Below are 19068 nucleotides of genomic sequence, written 5' to 3'. Positions count from 1 at the left end.
CTGATCGTTACTTTAGAATGTTCTCTGATCGTTACTTTAGAATGTTCTCGGATCGTTACTTTTGAATGTTCTCTGAACGTTACTTTTGAATGTTCTCGGATCGTTACTTTTGAATGTTCTCTGATTGTTACACTTTTGAATGTTCTCTGATCGTTACACTTTTGAATGTTCTCTGAACGTTACTTTTGAATGTTCTCTGATCGTTACTTTTGAATGTTCTCTGATCGTTACTTTTGAATGTTCTCTGATCGTTACTTTAGAATGTTCTCTGATCGTTACTTTAGAATGTTCTCTGATCGTTACTTTTGAATGTTCTCTGATCGTTACTTTTGAATGTTCTCGGATCGTTACTTTTGAATGTTCTCTGATCGTTACTTTTGAATGTTCTCTGATCGCTACTTTTGAATGTTCTCTGATCGTTACTTTAGAATGTTCTCTGATCGCTACTTTAGAATGTTCTCTGATCGCTACTTTTGAATGTTCTCTGATCGTTACTTTAGAATGTTCTCTGATCGTTACTTTAGAATGTTCTCTGATCGTTACTTTAGAATGTTCTCTGATCGTTACTTTAGAATGTTCTCTGATCGTTACTTTTGAATGTTCTCTGATCGTTACTTTAGAATGTTCTCTGATCGTTACTTTAGAATGTTCTCTGATCGTTACTTTTGAATGTTCTCTGATCGTTACTTTTGAATGTTCTCTGATCGTTACTTTTGAATGTTCTCTGATCGTTACTTTAGAATGTTCTCTGATCGTTACTTTAGAATGTTCTCTGATCGTTACTTTAGAATGTTCTCTGATCGTTACTTTTGAATGTTCTCGTTACTTTTGAATGTTCTCTGATCGTTACTTTTGAATGTTCTCTGATCGTTACTTTAGAATGTTCTCTGATCGTTACTTTAGAATGTTCTCGGATCGTTACTTTTGAATGTTCTCTGAACGTTACTTTTGAATGTTCTCGGATCGTTACTTTTGAATGTTCTCGGATCGTTACTTTTGAATGTTCTCTGATCGTTACACTTTTGAATGTTCTCTGATCGTTACACTTTTGAATGTTCTCTGAACGTTACTTTTGAATGTTCTCTGATCGTTACTTTTGAATGTTCTCTGATCGTTACTTTTGAATGTTCTCTGATCGTTACTTTTGAATGTTCTCTGATCGTTACTTTTGAATGTTCTCTGATTGTTACTTTAGAATGTTCTCTGATCGTTACTTTAGAATGTTCTCTGATCGTTACTTTTGAATGTTCTCTGATCGTTACTTTTGAATGTTCTCGGATCGTTACTTTTGAATGTTCTCTGATCGTTACTTTTGAATGTTCTTTGATCGTTACTTTTGAATGTTCTCTGAACGTTACTTTTGAATGTTCTCTGATCGTTACTTTTGAATGTTCTCTGATCGTTACTTTTGAATGTTCTCTGATCGTTACTTTTGAATGTTCTCTGACCGTTACTTTTGAATGTTCTCTGATTGTTACTTTAGAATGTTCTCTGATCGTTACTTTAGAATGTTCTCTGATCGTTACTTTTGAATGTTCTCTGATCGTTACTTTTGAATGTTCTCTGATCGTTACTTTTGAATGTTCTCTGATCGTTACTTTTGAATGTTCTCTGATCGTTACTTTTGAATGTTCTCTGATTGTTACTTTAGAATGTTCTCTGATCGTTACTTTTGAATGTTCTCTGATTGTTACTTTTGAATGTTCTCTGATCGTTACTTTTGAATGTTCTCTGATTGTTACTTTTGAATGTTCTCTGATTGTTACTTTTGAATGTTCTCTGATTGTTACTTTTGAATGTTCTTTGAAACAAGTAGCAACATTTAAATGTTAGATGAACGTCCAACTGTTTCAGTTCCATGATCAATGTATAAATAATGTTTTTGTGCTAATGTTTTAAAAACATTATTAAAGACCAGATTACTCTGAACGAACGTTCTATTAACGTTACTGTAAAAACGTTCGGTTAACACTGCAAAGAGACCCTTGTTCTGAGAACATTCCCTGTTCACTGAATAATGACTCTCTTGTCTTTACAGCCGAATCTGAAGGAGTCTCGTCTCTGATGTCTCCATCACTGATCGTGTTGTTGTGGAGCAGCTTTGAGTGCGGTCTCTTACCCAGCAGCACCAGCGTTTTCCTCTTGAACGCGGGCAGCTTCACCACCTCTTCATACGTCACTAGATCTAGTTGGTCAAACACTGGAGGAGAGAGAGAGCTGGATCAGCGAGTGAGTGACGTGCATGGAGGGACGTGACACAGGAAATGATGTCACACCATTCAAATGTGATGAGACATGCCAAAATGAATTCTTTTAATGTTGCGTGAGATACATTAATGCTTTGACTAGAAGATTCTGTCCTCGTTTACTCGTCACCGAGACGTTTAGCAGAATGTTCATGCTGCTCTATTACAATGAAACCTGCAGAATGATGGAATAAAGTGCAGCACATTCTGTGTTTCTGTGCTCATGCGTGTCCAGAGCGAGTGAATGATGACGAGTGATGGTTAGCGCTGCACGATTAATCGCAACTAACCCACTTAAACCAGTTTGGCTTATTGTGATTCTGAAATCTCAAAGTCTGCGGTTCTTTTATAATGTGCAGCGTGTCAGTGAAGCACGGCTCAGTAAACGCGGCTCACTCTGAAAGCACTGCGAGTTTGAGTCGCTTCTTAAAGTGCATTTGAAAAAGTGTCAAACATCGTGTCAAACATCTTTCCAAGCATGAGACGCATTTATGAACCTCTTGTCCAACAAAAGACAACATTTAATAACACGCTTTTACTCAGTTGATTGTTTGCAAACATCCCTCTGTGAGATGTGCTTCTCACACAGAATAAAGCGCACAACATATTATTTCATAGTATTCTATCCAGTGATAACAGTGATAATGTCGATTAGCACTGAACTATAAATATTAGTGCTGGACAATGATTAATCACATCCAAAATAAAAGGTTGTGTTTACATAATATATGTGTGTGTGCTGTGTATAATTTTTTTTTTTTTATATATATATTTGAAACCCCTTTTTCATCTTTGACCCATGCATAAATATATATATACAGCATTTACATGTAGATATTTCTTAAAGATATACATGCATGTGTGTGTATTTATATATATAATCGTGATTAATCGTTGCCGGGCATTATTATAAATAGACTCTATTATCATGAAAATAGTAAGAAGGCTTAAAGAACCCCATATGTTTCGTAGTCGTGTGTTTATTAATCATGATTAATCAATCGAAGTGTTCTGATCACAGAGGCGTGCGTCACTGACGAATAATGGGTTTAGTCCCGATCAATCCTGCAGCTCTAGTGACGGTGAACTACTGGAACGGCTGGAACACACCACACACACAACTGTCTCCCAGATGTTCAGGATTGTCCGGAAGAGTCGACACGCTAGTAGCCGGAAGTCAGAGTCAATGTGCAGATCTGATCTTAGACTGATTGTTCACTTTAGACTGTGATTCCATCCAGTTGGAGGAGATCAAACATGTTTAACGTTGATATTTTGAGCTGATTAATGATCAGAGTCTGCTAGCAAACATGCAAGTCAGTGAGTGTGTGTTCCGATCTCTTCAGGTGTGCGGTGTGTTCCAGCCTGAAGTGTGTGTCGAGTCTCAGTGTGCAGTTCAACATGACACATGAGAGGAAAACACAAGCTCGTTTCAGTACTAGCTGATGTGGGTCACACACACACACACACACGAAAAACACAGCAACCGCTTGTTACTTTGCAGAGAGCAGAAGACGATCGACACGATTAGTTACTTACATGCGGGGCCATTAAAGGGAGACAGCGTGTAAAGTGGACAGGGGTCAGTTAAACACACATTACAGTACAGCACCACTGACACACACACACACACACACACACTCATCAGGCTCTCCACACGCAACTCAACAATATGACATCATCAGAGAAAACCAGCGCAACAACAGGAACACTTCGCCTCAGTTCTGCTGTGGCAATGACTTTAGAGTGTGTATGAGTTAGTGAGTGAGTGAGTGTGTGTGTGTGTGTGTGTGTGTGAGTGAGTGAGTGTCAGTGAGTGAGTGAGTGTGTGAGTGAGTGAGTGAGTGAGTGAGTGAGTGAGTGAGTGAGTGAGTGAGTGAGTGAGTGAGTGAGTGAGTGAGTGAGTGAGTGTCAGTGAGTGAGTGTCAGTGAGTGAGTGTCAGTGAGTGAGTGAGTGAGTGTGTATGTGTGAGTGTGTGAGTGAGTGAGTGAGTGAGTGTGTGTGTATATGTGTGTGTGTATATGTGTGTGTGTGTGTGTGAGTAAGTGTGTGAGTGAGTGAGTGTGTGTGTGTGTGTGTGTGTATATATGTGTGTGTGTGTGTGTGTGTGTGTGTGTGTGTGTGTAAGTGAGTCTGTGAGTGAGTGTGTGTGTGTGTGTGACGGCAGAAGCTCATTACCTGCGTTGTGTTTTGCTAAGTATTTGTCTTTGTACTGTTTCTTCTTCTTGCCGAACCACGTACAGCTCGCCTGCTGCTCCTGCTTGGTCTTCTCCATCGCCATACACGCCACACGCCTGAGGAACACACACACACGCTCCATGAGCCGCAGCTGTGATGATGTGTGTGTGTGTGTGTGTGTGTCTCACCACTCCTGCAGCTGTGATGATGTGTGTGTGTGTGTCTCACCACTCCTGCAGCTGTGGTGATGTGTGTGTGTGTGTGTGTGTGTGTGTGTGTGTGTGTGTGTGTGTGTGTGTGTCTCACCACTCCTGCAGCTGTGATGATGTGTGTATGTGTGTGTGTGTGTGTGTCTCACCACTCCTGCAGCTGTGATGATGTGTGTGTGTGTGTCTCACCACTCCTGCAGCTGTGATGATGTGTGTGTGTGTGTGTGTGTGTGTGTCTCACCACTCCTGCAGCTGTGATGATGTGTGTATGTGTGTGTGTGTGTGTGTGTCTCACCACTCCTGCAGCTGTGATGATGTGTGTGTGTGTGTCTCACCACTCCTGCAGCTGTGATGATGTGTGTGTGTGTGTGTGTGTGTGTCTCACCACTCCTGCAGCTGTGATGATGTGTGTGTGTGTGTGTGTGTGTGTGTCTCACCACTCCTGCAGCTGTGATGATGTGTGTATGTGTGTGTGTGTGTGTGTCTCACCACTCCTGCAGCTGTGATGATGTGTGTGTGTGTGTGTGTGTGTGTGTCTCACCACTCCTGCAGCTGTGATGATGTGTGTGTGTGTGTGTGTGTGTGTCTCACCACTCCTGCAGCTGTGATGTGTGTGTGTGTGTGTGTGTGTGTCTCACCACTCCTGCAGCTGTGATGATGTGTGTGTGTGTGTGTGTGTGTGTGTGTGTGTCTCACCACTCCTGCAGCTGTGATGATGTGTGTATGTGTGTGTGTGTGTGTGTGTGTGTGTGTGTGTCTCACCACTCCTGCAGCTGTGATGATGTGTGTGTGTGTGTGTGTGTGTGTGTGTGTGTGTGTGTGTGTGTGTGTGTGTGTGTGTGTGTGTGTGTGTGTGTCTCACCACTCCTGCAGCTGTGATGATGTGTGTGTGTGTGTGTGTGTGTGTGTGTGTGTGTGTGTGTGTGTGTGTGTGTGTGTGTGTGTCTCACCACTCCTGCAGCTCTGGGGAGGGGATGAGTCCTGCTGTGCCGTTCTTGGTGTTCTCCAGTTTTCCCTGCCACCAGTTGTGGTCGTCTTTGCTGATGATCTGGATGATGTCACCGACCCGGAAGCGGATCCCGGCCTCTTTGCAGGGAATCAGGTCGTCTTTAGCGGGATCGTACTCGAACTGCGCTCGCACGTAAATCTGCACACACCAGATCACATGTGTCGGGAAAACACTAAACTTTTTTTCCCAATCATATTTTTTAGCAATCATCATAAATTAGGTATCATTCGAAAGCTTAAAATGAAAATACATCTTGTGAAAAGTTTTGAAAACACGTTACCATTGAAACGGTACTTTAAAACCTACATTTTTTTTTTATATCAACTTCAAATATGGAACACAACATGTTTTGACGTACAGCTTTGATTTTTTTTAGCAATTTTAGGGTCCAAATTATTTAGTAAAATATATATTAGCATAATATTTAGCTTTACAGTTAAATTAAACTTCTATAACTTTTTAACAATTTCCTTTGTTGAAGTGATTCTGCAATAATCTTCTGAGCGTCTCTTTAAAAGAGAACAACCTTTGTTCTGTGAAGCCTTGATGAACTACAGCCAGTTAACATCAGGTCTGAGATCAGTTCACAGGTCATACAAGAAAAGATTATAATTAGGGCTGTCAATCAACTGAACATTTGATAGGAATTACATGAATCATTTATTATGCCAGCTGAAGATCACTCAAAGACATGACAGCATCAAGCGAGTGAATCAATCGATAGACTTTCACTGCGTTCTGTTGTTGAATTACAGCCACATAAAACACTGAAGATGAACCGACAGCCCTAGTTATAATGTAACGGCGTGTCACTCACACACACACACACAGTCAACCAATCAGATGTGAGCAAACCCCACTGACAGACAGCATGGGCGTGTCTAAGAAGCCAATCATCTGAGGGGGGAGGAGCCAATCGCACCACAGGAGGGTTAGTGTATGAACCGCCACTAAGGGATGCTGGGAGTCTAAAGCACCAACTAGAGAAGCAAAGCCTGATGGGAGACTCGGAATCAAAGATGGGAAATGAATCCGGGTCTGTGGGTCGAGTGGAACTGCTCTACTGGGTCCGAGAAACTCACCTTGCGAAACATTTTATCCTTGACTGCAGGTCTGGAGATCTAAGGGTTTGAAAGCATCACACACACACACACACACACACACATCATGCAGTAGAACAGACCTAACATGGACAGGAAATGGCAGGATGTTGCAGTCGGGTGAATCAAAGGCCAGTTCACACCCAACACAAACACAAGAGGAAATATGCATTCAAAAAAATCTCCCGTGGACAAAGTGATGCAACAAAAAACCCTGACTGATGTTAAATATCTGGTTTTCTGAAGCTGTCAGCAGCCAATCAGAGTGCAGGACTCGGGATTTCTCGCATAATCAGCAGAAAAAAAACTCCAGAGATTCGCTTTCGTTCAGGGATGTGAACGTTTCTCAGAGACAGTGTGTTGAGATGAACGGTTCGAGTCACATTGTCAGGTGGTTCTCGGTGTGAACAGATCTTCAGGTCGAGCAGCTGAGACACACACACACACACACACACTCATGTGATCAGCTGTCTCTCACCTGTCTTCCTTTGGGCTGAATAGTTGATGGCAGATCCTGCATAGACAAGATTTCTTTATAAACTGTACAATTACTAACTTTCAGTTTCAAATATAAATATTTTGTGTTTGGAAAAACCGACGGCTTGGGGCGTTTTCACACTTGACTTGTTTGGTTCAGAACCTGGTGCGTTTTCTCCCTTAGTTCGGTGCGTTTAGGCATATATGAACACGGCAATCGCACTCAGATTCACACCGGTTCGGTTGAGTTTAGGTTGAGCTTCGGTTGAGTTTAGGTTGAGCTTCGGTTGAGTTTAGGTTGAGCTTCGGTTGAGTTTAGGTTGAGCTTCGGTTGAGCTGTGGTTGAGTTTTGATTGAGCTTCGGTTGAGCTTCGGTTGAGTTTAGGTTGAGCTGTGGTTGAGTTTTGGTTGAGCTGTGGTTGAGTTTAAGTTGACCTTCGGTTGAATTTAGGTTGAGCTTCGGGTGAATTTAGGTTGAGTTTAGGTTGAGTTAGGTTGAGTTTAGGTTGAGCTTCGGTTGAATTTAGGTTGAGTTTAGGTTGAGTTAAGGTTGAGTTAAGGTTGAGTTTAAGTTGACCTTCGGTTGAATTTAGGTTGAGCTTCGGGTGAATTTAGGTTGAGTTTAGGTTGACCTTCGGTTGAATTTAGGTTGAGCTTCGGTTGAGTTTAGGTTGAGCTTCGGTTGAGCTGTGGTTGAGTTTTGATTGAGCTTCGGTTGAGCTTCGGTTGAGTTTAGGTTGAGCTGTGGTTGAGTTTTGGTTGAGCTGTGGTTGAGTTTAAGTTGACCTTCGGTTAAATTTAGGTTGAGCTTCGGGTGAATTTAGGTTGAGTTTAGGTTGAGTTAGGTTGAGTTTAGGTTGAGCTTCGGTTGAATTTAGGTTGAGTTTAGGTTGAGTTAAGGTTGAGTTAAGGTTGAGTTAAGGTTGAGTTTAGGTTGAGCTTCGGTTGAATTTAGGTTGAGTTTAGGTTGAGTTAAGGTTGAGCTTCGGTTGAGTTTAGGTTGAGCTTCGGTTGAGTTTAGGTTGAGCTTCGGTTGAGTTTAGGTTGAGCTTCGATTGAGTTTAGGTTGAGCTTCGGTTGAGTTTAGGTTGAGCTGTGGTTGAGTTTTGATTGAGCTTCGGTTGAGCTTCGGTTGAGTTTAGGTTGAGTTTAGGTTGAGCTGTGGTTGAGTTTTGATTGAGCTTCGGTTGAGCTTCGGTTGAGTTTAGGTTGAGCTGTGGTTGAGTTTTGGTTGAGCTGTGGTTGAGTTTAAGTTGACCTTCGGTTGAATTTAGGTTGAGCTTCGGGTGAATTTAGGTTGAGTTTAGGTTGAGTTAGGTTGAGTTTAGGTTGAGCTTCGGTTGAATTTAGGTTGAGTTTAGGTTGAGTTAAGGTTGAGTTAAGGTTGAGTTAAGGTTGAGTTTAAGTTGACCTTCGGTTGAATTTAGGTTGAGCTTCGGGTGAATTTAGGTTGAGTTTAGGTTGACCTTCGGTTGAATTTAGGTTGAGCTTCGGTTGAGTTTAGGTTGAGCTTCGGTTGAGCTGTGGTTGAGTTTTGATTGAGCTTCGGTTGAGCTTCGGTTGAGTTTAGGTTGAGCTGTGGTTGAGTTTTGGTTGAGCTGTGGTTGAGTTTAAGTTGACCTTCGGTTGAATTTAGGTTGAGCTTCGGGTGAATTTAGGTTGAGTTTAGGTTGAGTTAAGGTTGAGCTTCGGTTGAATTTAGGTTGAGTTTAGGTTGAGTTAAGGTTGAGTTAAGGTTGAGTTAAGGTTGAGTTTAGGTTGAGCTTCGGTTGAATTTAGGTTGAGTTTAGGTTGAGTTAAGGTTGAGTTAAGGTCGAGTTAAGGTTGAGTTAAGGTTGAGCTTCGGTTGAATTTAGGTTGAGTTTAGGTTGAGTTAAGGTTGAATTTAGGTTGAGTTTAGGTTGAGTTTAGGTTGAGTTTAGGTTGAGTTTAGGTTGAGCTTCGGTTGAATTTAGGTTGAGCTTCGATTGAGTTAGGTTGAATTTAGGTTGAGTTTAGGTTGAGTTCAGGTTGAGTTTAGGTTGAGTTTAGGTTGAGTTTAGGTTGAGCTTCGGTTAGGTTTAGGTTGAGTTTAGGTTGAGTTAAGGTTGAGTTAAGGTCGAGTTAAGGTTGAGTTAAGGTTGAGCTTCGGTTGAATTTAGGTTGAGTTTAGGTTGAGTTAAGGTTGAGTTAAGGTTGAGCTTCGGTTGAATTTAGGTTGAGTTTAGGTTGAGTTTAGGTTGAGTTTAGGTTGAGCTTCGGTTGAATTTAGGTTGAGCTTCGATTGAGTTAGGTTGAATTTAGGTTGAGTTTAGGTTGAGTTCAGGTTGAGTTTAGGTTGAGTTAGGTTGAGTTTAGGTTGAGCTTCGGTTGAATTTAGGTTGAGTTTAGGTTGAGTTCAGGTTGAGTTTAGGTTGAGCTTCGGTTGAATTTAGGTTGAGTTTAGGTTGAGTTTAGGTTGAGTTTAGGTTGAGTTCAGGTTGAGTTTAGGTTGAGCTTCGGTTGAATTTAGGTTGAGTTTAGGTTAAGTTTAGGTTGAGTTTAGGTTGAGCTTCGGTTGAGTTTAGGTTGAGCTTCGGTTGAGTTTAGTTTGAGCTTCGGTTGAGTTTCGGGTGAGTTTAGGTTGAGCTTCGGTTAGGTTTAGGTTGAGTTTAGGTTGAGTTAAGGTTGAGCTTCGGTTGAGTTTCGGTTACTAAAGATAAAGACACAATAAACTCGCGGAGAGAACGTGTCACTGACGTAGAGGAAACTGACCAATAAGAGCACAGTTTTACTCACATGTGACTTGCATAAACAGATTTTGGTACGCCTCGAGATGTTGCCTTGTGAAAGCGAACCAAACCGAGAAGACACATTAATAGATTAAATCCCTATTTGGGAACAAAGCAAATGATCTACAGGTCTGAAAACGCCCTCAAACGGTTAAAACATACAATTAATGGGTTTTTTCACCCAAAAATGAAATAACTTTACGTAAGACTTTCATTCAATGAAGATATTTCTAACTGAAAGTCTCTTCATCCAAAACTAAAGGGATGGTAAAATAAACCCATAAGAATGGAGCGGTGTAATACAGATCTTCTGAAGAGACACGATCGCTTTATACGATCAACAGTTTTGATTTATGCTTTTGTCCACATATAAACATTGATCAGCTTATGGGTAGCGACATGAGGCAAACTAACTGATTATAGATTTTCATTTTTGGGTGACCTTTCCCTTGAACATCACAGTGTTTACAATCCACAGTACTGCAAGAAAAGAGTCTAAGCTTTCATCTAACCATATGAACCCATAATGCATTGTGCTGTGGTTTTGTAGGACTCTCTGTAGACTGTTGTCTTACTAAGATGGAGCTGGTGACGCTGGAGTGTCCGTTGGCAGGAGACTGTCTGGACAGATCCGGGGAATCTTTCTGAAACGCCACAGAAACACAGGAAGACTAGTCAAACACACACTGCTGGAGTTCCAGGGGTGGCCAGAAGGTGGCGCTCTGGGGGACACTTACATCACAGGACAGAGACTGGCTGCGGTAACTGGGCACGATTTTAAAGGTGATGCTGCCTCGCATCTCGCGCTGTGAGAAAACACACACACACACACAAATACATGACTCAAACCCACCTCTGATGCAAACACAGTAACCAGACACAACAGTCATGTGTGTGAGAGTGTGTTTAAGTTTTGTTTAACTGGAAAAACACAGAAGGTTTCCTGCCAGGGTTGATGTGTGGTTTAGGATTAGGTTAGAGAATATGAGTAAATGTGTGTCAAATGTCGTTTCAGTCTCAATATATTAAATTATGCATGTTGTGCTGATTATGATGTCTGTTCTGTTCATTGGCTTAATACGTTATGATCATTAGTTTCAGGTTAACCTCGATAGTTGATACTTGATAGTTGAAATGTATCAAAATTAAGTGACTTTATGCTTAAAACAAGAAGAAAATATGTTGGTGGGGTCAGAAAAATAATCTTGGTTTCAATTTTTGAATTCAGTTTATTTTTCTGACTCATTGTCAGATATTTGAACTTGTTTTCATTTTCATGCTTTCTTTCAGTAATCAAGTCTTAATATCTTCAGTCATTGCTGTTCTCCAGTGAATGTGTCTTGATTTAAGAGTGTTAAGATGATGTTTTGCAGTGCAGGGGGACCGGAGGAAGTGAAACGTTAAAGTGGGTCACAGGTTTACTCAGACAGTCCCAGCAGTGACTCAGTGTTGTCTCTGATAATGTGTGTGTGTGATGGTGTTTCTCACACACACACCAGCATCTTCTGCAGCTGCTCCACCGTCTGATTGGCCACGCTGATGCCGTTGATCTCACGGATCTCGTCTCCAACATGCAGCGTCCCTGAAGAACACAGCGTTGGTGAGCGCGGTGTCACACACACACACACACACACACACACACACACACACACACACACACTTCCTCTGCACTCGACCCGCGCCAGAATAACCTGAGCACTGGCCCTCCGTAAGCAGAACACACACACACACACACACACACACTTCCTCTGCACTCGACCCGCGCCAGAATAACCTGAGCACTGGCCCTCCGTAAGCAGAACACACACACACACACACACACACACACACACACACACACCTTGTCTGTGGATCATCCCTCCATGCATGATTCTGGCCACAATGCAGTGGTTCAGATCGTTCATCTTCAGAGTGATTCCCTGTCAACACACAAACAAACCTGATGTTATCGATGCACATCCGTCTGAACGGCTTCATATCACGCACATCTGACACACACACACACATCTGTGACGCGTCTCATCTCACAGCTCTCCATCTACTTAACTGGATCTGATAGCTAACAGTGTCTTCGTTTGATCAATCTGTGTAACTGGCGGTTATATTTCAGGCACACGTCAGGACTCCCGGTTCATTACACCGACACACCGAACACCGTTCGTCCATTCCAATCAATGAAACAGAGTTTCAGAATGTATGCATTTGTTTTTATTTATTTCCTTTTATTATTTTTGTGTGCATTTTATTTTAAATGCTCTATTTGTATTATCTCTCTCTCACATTATGTTCCTGTTTATTACTGTGAACATTCTGTGTTGAATAAAGAGCTGACTGACTCTTTCTGTTCTGTAAGATAAATAGATAATGTAAACAATGTATTTAGAAATGTTAACAAGGTTGCAAAAGCAAAGCTCATAAAAAATCAATGTAAAATAAAACTGCCATTTACCATTTGTGTTTTCTAAATTTTTCACTCTACCTTTTATTATCTCTGACATTTATTTGTGTGTTCTGTAAGATATTGTATCACTGTTTTCTCAAAACATTCTAAATATATAATGCAAAAGAAAAATGTAATGAAATTTTAGCTTGAAAAGCTCATATGTCATAATAGAGTTTATATGAAATGACGAGTGTGTTGTTCCACTGGTTGTGTGTCAGTGCAGTGGTCACATGACGAGTGTGTCGTTTGCTCAGGTCTAGCGCTGGTACCATGGGCTCGTCCGTGTTCTTCTGGAACTGCACGAGTCGCACGCGCGTCACGTTCTCCAGGTCCAGGTCCCCGTTGATGCTCTCGGGAGAGTCTCCGTTCAGGTACGGGGAAGTAGGAGGAGGAGTGACTCTCAGAGCCTCGTCACTGTACACCTCGTGAGCGACAACATCATGAGTCTGTAGAAGAGCCTGTGAGAGAACACACACCAGAACATCATCAGTGTGTGTGTGTGTGTGTGTGTGTGTGGAGTGACTCTCAGAGCCTCGTCACTGTACACCTCGTGAGCGACAACATCATGAGTCTGTAGAAGAGCCTGTGAGAGAACACACACCAGAACATCATCAGTGTGTGTGTGTGTGTGTGTGTGTGTGTGCGATTGTGTGTGTGCGAGTGTGAATGTGTACGTGTGTGTGTGTGTGTGTGTGTGTGTGTGTGTGTGTGTGTGTGTGTGTTTGTGTGTACGTGTGTGTGTGTGTGTGCGTGTGTGAGTGTGTGCGTGTGTGAGTGTGTGCGTGTGTGCGTGTGCGCGTGTGTGTGTGTGTGAGTGTGAGTGTGTGTGAGTGTGTGTGTGTGTGTGTGTGTGTGTGTGTGTGTGTGTGTGTGTGTGATAGTTTGTTTATTTGGTCACTATGGTGATCGCACCGGCAGGATCATCTCTGAACACTGAACCGCACGACAGAAACACTTCAGACTGACGCTGCAGGTTCAGCCACACTTGCCTTAAATTGCCTCACACACAGAGAGTTTTCTGAATGCGTTACAGATCCAGTAATCAGTACTTCTATTCTCCTAGGACACAGAGACGACGCAATGGAAGAAGCCTTTAGGGTTGTGTGTGTGTGTGTGTGTGTGTGTGTGTGTGTGTGTGTGTGTGTGTGTGTGTGTGTGTGTGTGTGTGTGTGTGTGTGTGTGTGTGTGTGTGTGTGTGTGTGTGTGTGTGTGTGTGTGTGTGTGTGTGTGTGTGTGTGTGTGTGTGTGTGTGTGTGTGTGTGTGTGTGTGTGTGTGTGATAGTTTGTTTATTTGGTCACTATGGTGATCGCACCGGCAGGATCATCTCTGAACACTGAACCGCACGACAGAAACACTTCAGACTGACGCTGCAGGTTCAGCCACACTTGCCTTAAATTGCCTCACACACAGAGAGTTTTCTGAATGCGTTACAGATCCAGTAATCAGTACTTCTATTCTCCTAGGACACAGAGACGACGCAATGGAAGAAGCCTTTAGGGTTGTGTGTGTGTGTGTGTGTGTGTGTGTGTGTTATACTGTGTAGTACATGAATGAATAAAAATGTGGCATTGTATCCATTGGTTGTCTTTTGTGTTCATCATGTGAAAAGAATTGTGTGTAAACTTTGAGCCCCTACTGGACAAATTGCGGGCTGACTTAGAGCGGTGGTCTCCATTGTATCTCTCTATGTGGGGAAAGGCAAACGTCATTAAAATGATTTGTGCTCCGAAATTCAACTACTTGCTACAGGCTATCCCAGTCCGAATTCCTTTGCGCTATTTCAAACAATTTGATCAACTTTGTAATAAATTTTTATGGAATAATAAACGCCCCAGGATGGACCTGCGAAAGCTGCAGAGGCCAGTTCAAAGGAGGATTAGGTGTGCCCAACTTGCTTTTTTATCATTATGCGTTTACCATTAGGCATTTGGCACAGTGGTCTTTACCCCCGGAGAGAGCCCCCCCGTGGTTTCACCTCGAAAGCGCGGTGTCCTCCCCTCTCTCACCCATTGCATACATCACAGCTAAATTAGCCCAACAGAATCAGTCACATCCCATTTTGTCTCACATTCAGTGGGTCTGGAAGAGAGTAGCTAAGATTTTTAAATTCGACCCGTATCTGCACCAGGCTGCCGGGATCTGGCAAAATCCCAAGCTCTGTATAAATAAATCTCCCTTCCTTTGGAAGCTTTGGTTGCAAAAAGGGATTAGGGTGCTCGGAGACTTGTACCAGGATGGGACATTAAAGTCTTTTGAGGCACTTAGACAGGAATTTGACTTACCACGTAATCAACAGTGGAAGTATTTTCAGTTAAGACACCTACTGGTGCAGGTCTTCGGCTCCCCTTCAGTAGTCCCACCGAGCGGTGACATGTTGGAGAAGGTTCTAACAATCTATGGGCGCGGCCATGAAGCTTCTGCCTACTACGCTATGATCCTTACGGCCTCGGACTCTAATATTTTGTCCCTTAAAATGACATGGGAAACTGATCTAAAGGTGTCATTCACAGATGCAGAATGGAGCAGAATTCTAAGCAATGGGAAAAAAATGTCAAGGGAACTGCGAACGCGACTTATCCAATTCAAAATACTGAATAGAATTTATTGGACACCATCCAGGCTGCATAAGGTTGGTTTGGTTGATAACTCGGAATGCTGGAGGTGTCGGGACAAAAATGGTACCTTAGTACACATGCTCTGGAGTTGCCCAAGAATTCAGGCATTTTGGTCTTCCCTACATACAATCGTAGAGAAAATTGTCGACCAGAATATCCCGTTCACCCCTAGTCTGTTTATTTTGGGGGACCCCTCTGCTTTAAGTGACCTGACCCCTCCACTTTCTAGCTGGATCCAGACTGTCCTCATGCTAGGCCGGAAACTTGTGGTCAAAGAATGGAAAGCCCCCTCTGCACCAGCCCTGGATTTGTGGTACGCCGCTCTGGGTCAGCTTGCTGCCCTTGAACAACTGTCCTATAGGTTGCTTGATAAAGTGGAGGAGTACAACTTGAAATGGGGGAAGTTTCATTCGTACACTTTGAAGGTTTAACGGCGTTCCGGCTCAAAAACATAGCATTTAACTAGGAAACATGATTGATGGATACATTTTGATAGAATACGGTACGGTACCTACATTTAGGCAAGGCTGTAACTCATGGGCTAGGTGCATCATTGTTTTTTTTTTTTTTTTTTTTTTTTTTTTTTTTAAATGTATTTATTGTTCAGTTTTTGTCTATGGTTGTGCTATGTCCTCCTTTCATTCTATTTTGTTGTATGAGTACTGCTTCATTTTTTGGATGGACATGTGTGTGTGTTTAAGTGTTCTGAAAAAACAATAAAATGTTAATCATAAAAAAAAGAAAAGAATTGTGTGTGTGTGTGTGTGTGTTTGGGGGACCACAAGCAACATAACTGACCAGTTTTGGAAATGTTGTTTTGAATTTATTGCACCAGTGTGTAAGACTATGTTGTAGTGTGTGTGTGTTGTGCAGGCGTGTGTGTGCTGTCTGAGGGCCAGGTTTGGTTTATCAGCAAGAGTGAATGGTTCATTATGACCTGATAGGATGTTTGGGAACTGGGTGAGAAGTTATGGATTTGTGTTTACTGGTTTGAGAATATGACGCATAGTTTCAAGAAATGTGTTTAAGCAATCGAGAAAAACTGTAAAATTACACAAGTACTTTAGTAAAGTCTATTTTTTTCAATAAGTATACATTATGCTAGTCAATATAATACTGATTTTAATTATAAATGTCTGGTTTGAGTTTCATGACTGTATTCCAGTAATAAGAGTTTACAGTTTAAACATGAAATAATGAGAAAATACAAGATCCAGTGAGTTATCGCCTGATTCTGGTGAGAAACATGACCTGGAGCTTCTGTGACAGTGACCCGTACGCACGCCTGCAGAGAGACGAGTGTGTGTGAAGCAGTGTGTGTGTGAAGCAGTGTGTGTGTGTGTGTGAAGCAGTGTGTGTGTGAAGCAGTGTGTGTGTGAAGCAGTGTGTGTGTGAAGCAGTGTGTGTGTGAAGCAGTGTGTGTGTGAAGCAGTGTGTGTGTGTGTGAAGCAGTGTGTGTGTGTGTGTGAAGCAGTGTGTGTGTGTGTGAAGCAGTGTGTGTGTGTGTGTGTGTGAAGCAGTGTGTGTGTGTGTGAAGCAGTGTGTGTGTGTGTGTGAAGCAGTGTGTGTGTGTGTGTGAAGCAGTGTGTGTGTGTGTGAAGCAGTGTGTGTGTGTGTGTGAAGCAGTGTGTGTGTGAAGCAGTGTGTGTGTGAAGCAGTGTGTGTGTGAAGCAGTGTGTGTGTGTGTGTGTGAAGCAGTGTGTGTGTGAAGCAGTGTGTGTGTGTGTGTGAAGCAGTGTGTGTGTGAAGCAGAGTGTGTGTGAAGCAGTGTGTGTGTGAAGCATAGACTGTAAAAAAAGATGGGCGACGCCCCTTCGCTCTTTTCCATTGGAGAGAACTGAAGCCGCCAGTGTCCCGATATGGCGCTGACATATTGGAACTTGAGTCTGCGCAGTAGCGTTTTCGGGACCAGTCATGCGCAGTCGTGAGCAGGAAGTAAAGCCGCGAGATCAAGGCCCCGCCCCCACTCTCGCTGAATCAATCGCAAGCACACGCCCTGCACTTTTCTTAAGTGGCCTTGTCTGCTCCGTTCCTCTCCAATGATGTCTGCTGATTGCAGTACCTCATTAAAATAAGGTAAATACAACTACTTACCACATAGTCAACATTATGAAAAGAAGTCCGTTAGTACTTCAGTGACTACTTCACACAGAGAACCTGTCAATCACAGCTGTCAATCATGATGTCACAGCACCGTTTTTATAGCATCAAATAACTAACTAAAAACTAACTTATTTTAAAAACAAACACTTGAAATTACATCAACGTGATAGAAACTACAGTAAATGACAGAAACTATCTTTAGAAAAAAGATATGTGAAGTGTAATTTAATTATTTAGTTGGTCTCACGTCCCGTTGAATAACATGGGGAGGCGGGGCTTATGACCTATACTAGGCACTGGGGGGCGATCGAGAAGTTTTGGCTTCACTTTTGAGGGCTTGTGCGGCACGCTTGGTGTGAAGAAGTGTGTGTGAAGCAGTGTGTGTGTGTGTGTGTGAGTGTGAAGCAGTGTGTGTGAAGCAGTGTGTGTGAAGCAGTGAGTGAGCTGGACAGCGCTGTGCTTTAGAGTCCGGCGCTCGACTCACCATGAAGTGCGGCTGCGTGAGGATCCTCTTCAGCTCTTTCGCCTCCATGTTCTCCGAGTAACAGGAGAGCGTCTCCAACACCTGCGCACACACACACAGCACATGATCTCAGTGCAAATATATATTTAAAACATATAAACTATATTTAAATATGAGCTCTGGAGATGGAAACACAACCAGGGTTTGAAATGAACTTTTTCACTCACCGGCCAATTTGGCTACTAAGTTCAGAACTTCTACTAGCCAAAACAAATCAAATAAATATGTACATCACAGCTTATATATAAGCTCCTCCCTTCCTCTTCATCCTCTTCACCAAACATGTGTTTATGTGCACAGATCATTACAGGACAAACATGCAGGATGTTGTGTTTCTGTCCACCAAATGCTGTTTAGTCCCCGCTGTCGCTTCAGTGCAAGTGAACGAGGCGTTAGGTGTTGTGTAGTGACGTGTGTGTTCGAGTAGGCAGAGATGAGCAGATTCTGTGCAATACTCTGTGTTTAATACATCACGATGACTCACGAGTATTTGCGCTAAATCTGCGTAGATTTGATTTACACGAACTTCCCAGCAAAGTGAGTAAACATAAGTAACCCGCCACACTGGCTCGTGATTGGACTGCGTTTCCCGCCACTGATGATTTTAAAGGATTACTTCACCTCAAAATGAACATTTCCTGATAGTTTACTCACCTCAATGCCATCCAAGACGTTCATGTCTTTCTTTCTTCAGTGGAAAAGAAATTAAGTTTTTTGAGGAAAACATTTCAGGATGTTTCTCCACACACTGGACTTCAACGGTAACCGAACGGAGTCTAACCGGCTCTGCTCGACCCCAGCGGAGGAACAGGGGCTTATCTAGCCAAACCAGCGGGCATTTTATTTAAAAAATTAAAATGTATATACTGTTTAAGCACAGTTGTTGGTCTTGTGCTGGTCAGACGCGCCAGGCATTACATCATCACGTGGGGAGGTCACGCTGGACGTAGGCGGAAACACCGCCCCATTGTTTTAAACACCCAGGATACGCACACGAAAGGACCATTTTAAACAATAAACTGACACAAAGACATAAATATGTCATTCAACATACAATCAAATTTGAACTATCCTCCTTTTCCACGCTTATAAACAATGGGGCGGTGCTTCCGCCTACGTCCAGCGCATACCTGTCAACATTTGGTTTTCAAAATCCGGGAGATTTCTCCGGTTGGGGGGGGGGGGGGGGGTGGGGGGGTGGGGGGGTAAATGTACAACTTGTAACGACTGGAAATAAGGTGTGGCCCCTTTAAGAGCTGTGCGCTCCCTGTTGAACTGTCGGCAGTATTGTATTGTATGTGCCTTGGGCCTCGAACACCCCTTTTACTGTCTATGCAAACACCCCATGTATGCGGGTAATTTCTGTTTGATGCTAATATTTATCTTATTTTGTTTATTAAGTAGGCTAACGAT

At 42.6% G+C, this 19068-nt stretch overlaps 1 protein-coding gene across 15 annotated transcripts in view; it reads right to left on the bottom strand.

The window, feature by feature from the left end:
• Nucleotides 1-19068, bottom strand: part of caskb (calcium/calmodulin-dependent serine protein kinase b) — a 103836-nt gene that overhangs the window by 13155 nt on the left and 71613 nt on the right. For 3 of the 15 annotated variants that reach the window (XM_056243520.1, XM_056243526.1, XM_056243534.1), the window contains 11 exons: nt 17617-17697; nt 12683-12871; nt 11811-11889; nt 11467-11552; nt 10708-10776; nt 10483-10614; nt 7222-7257; nt 6726-6764; nt 5585-5781; nt 4426-4541; nt 2120-2185 (listed from right to left, as the gene is read on the bottom strand). In XM_056243520.1, coding sequence (XP_056099495.1) covers nt 2120-2185; nt 4426-4541; nt 5585-5781; nt 6726-6764; nt 7222-7257; nt 10483-10614; nt 10708-10776; nt 11467-11552; nt 11811-11889; nt 12683-12871; nt 17617-17697 — 1090 coding nt within the window. Of the gene's footprint in view, nt 1-2119; nt 2201-4425; nt 4542-5584; nt 5782-6725; nt 6765-7221; nt 7258-10482; nt 10615-10707; nt 10777-11466; nt 11553-11810; nt 11890-12682; nt 12872-17616; nt 17698-19068 lie in introns of all 15 variants that reach the window. The other 12 variants (XM_056243519.1, XM_056243525.1, XM_056243521.1 and 9 more) reach the window with 6 other exon arrangements.

The sequence above is a fragment of the Rhinichthys klamathensis genome, unplaced genomic scaffold, assembly GCF_029890125.1.
Source record: "Rhinichthys klamathensis goyatoka isolate OS25496 unplaced genomic scaffold, OSU_Roscu_1.1 h1tg000802l_1, whole genome shotgun sequence".
Classification (NCBI taxonomy): Eukaryota; Metazoa; Chordata; class Actinopteri; order Cypriniformes; family Leuciscidae; genus Rhinichthys; species Rhinichthys klamathensis.
Note: the sequence above shows the minus strand (reverse complement) of the source record. Positions and strands in the feature narration are given on the sequence as shown.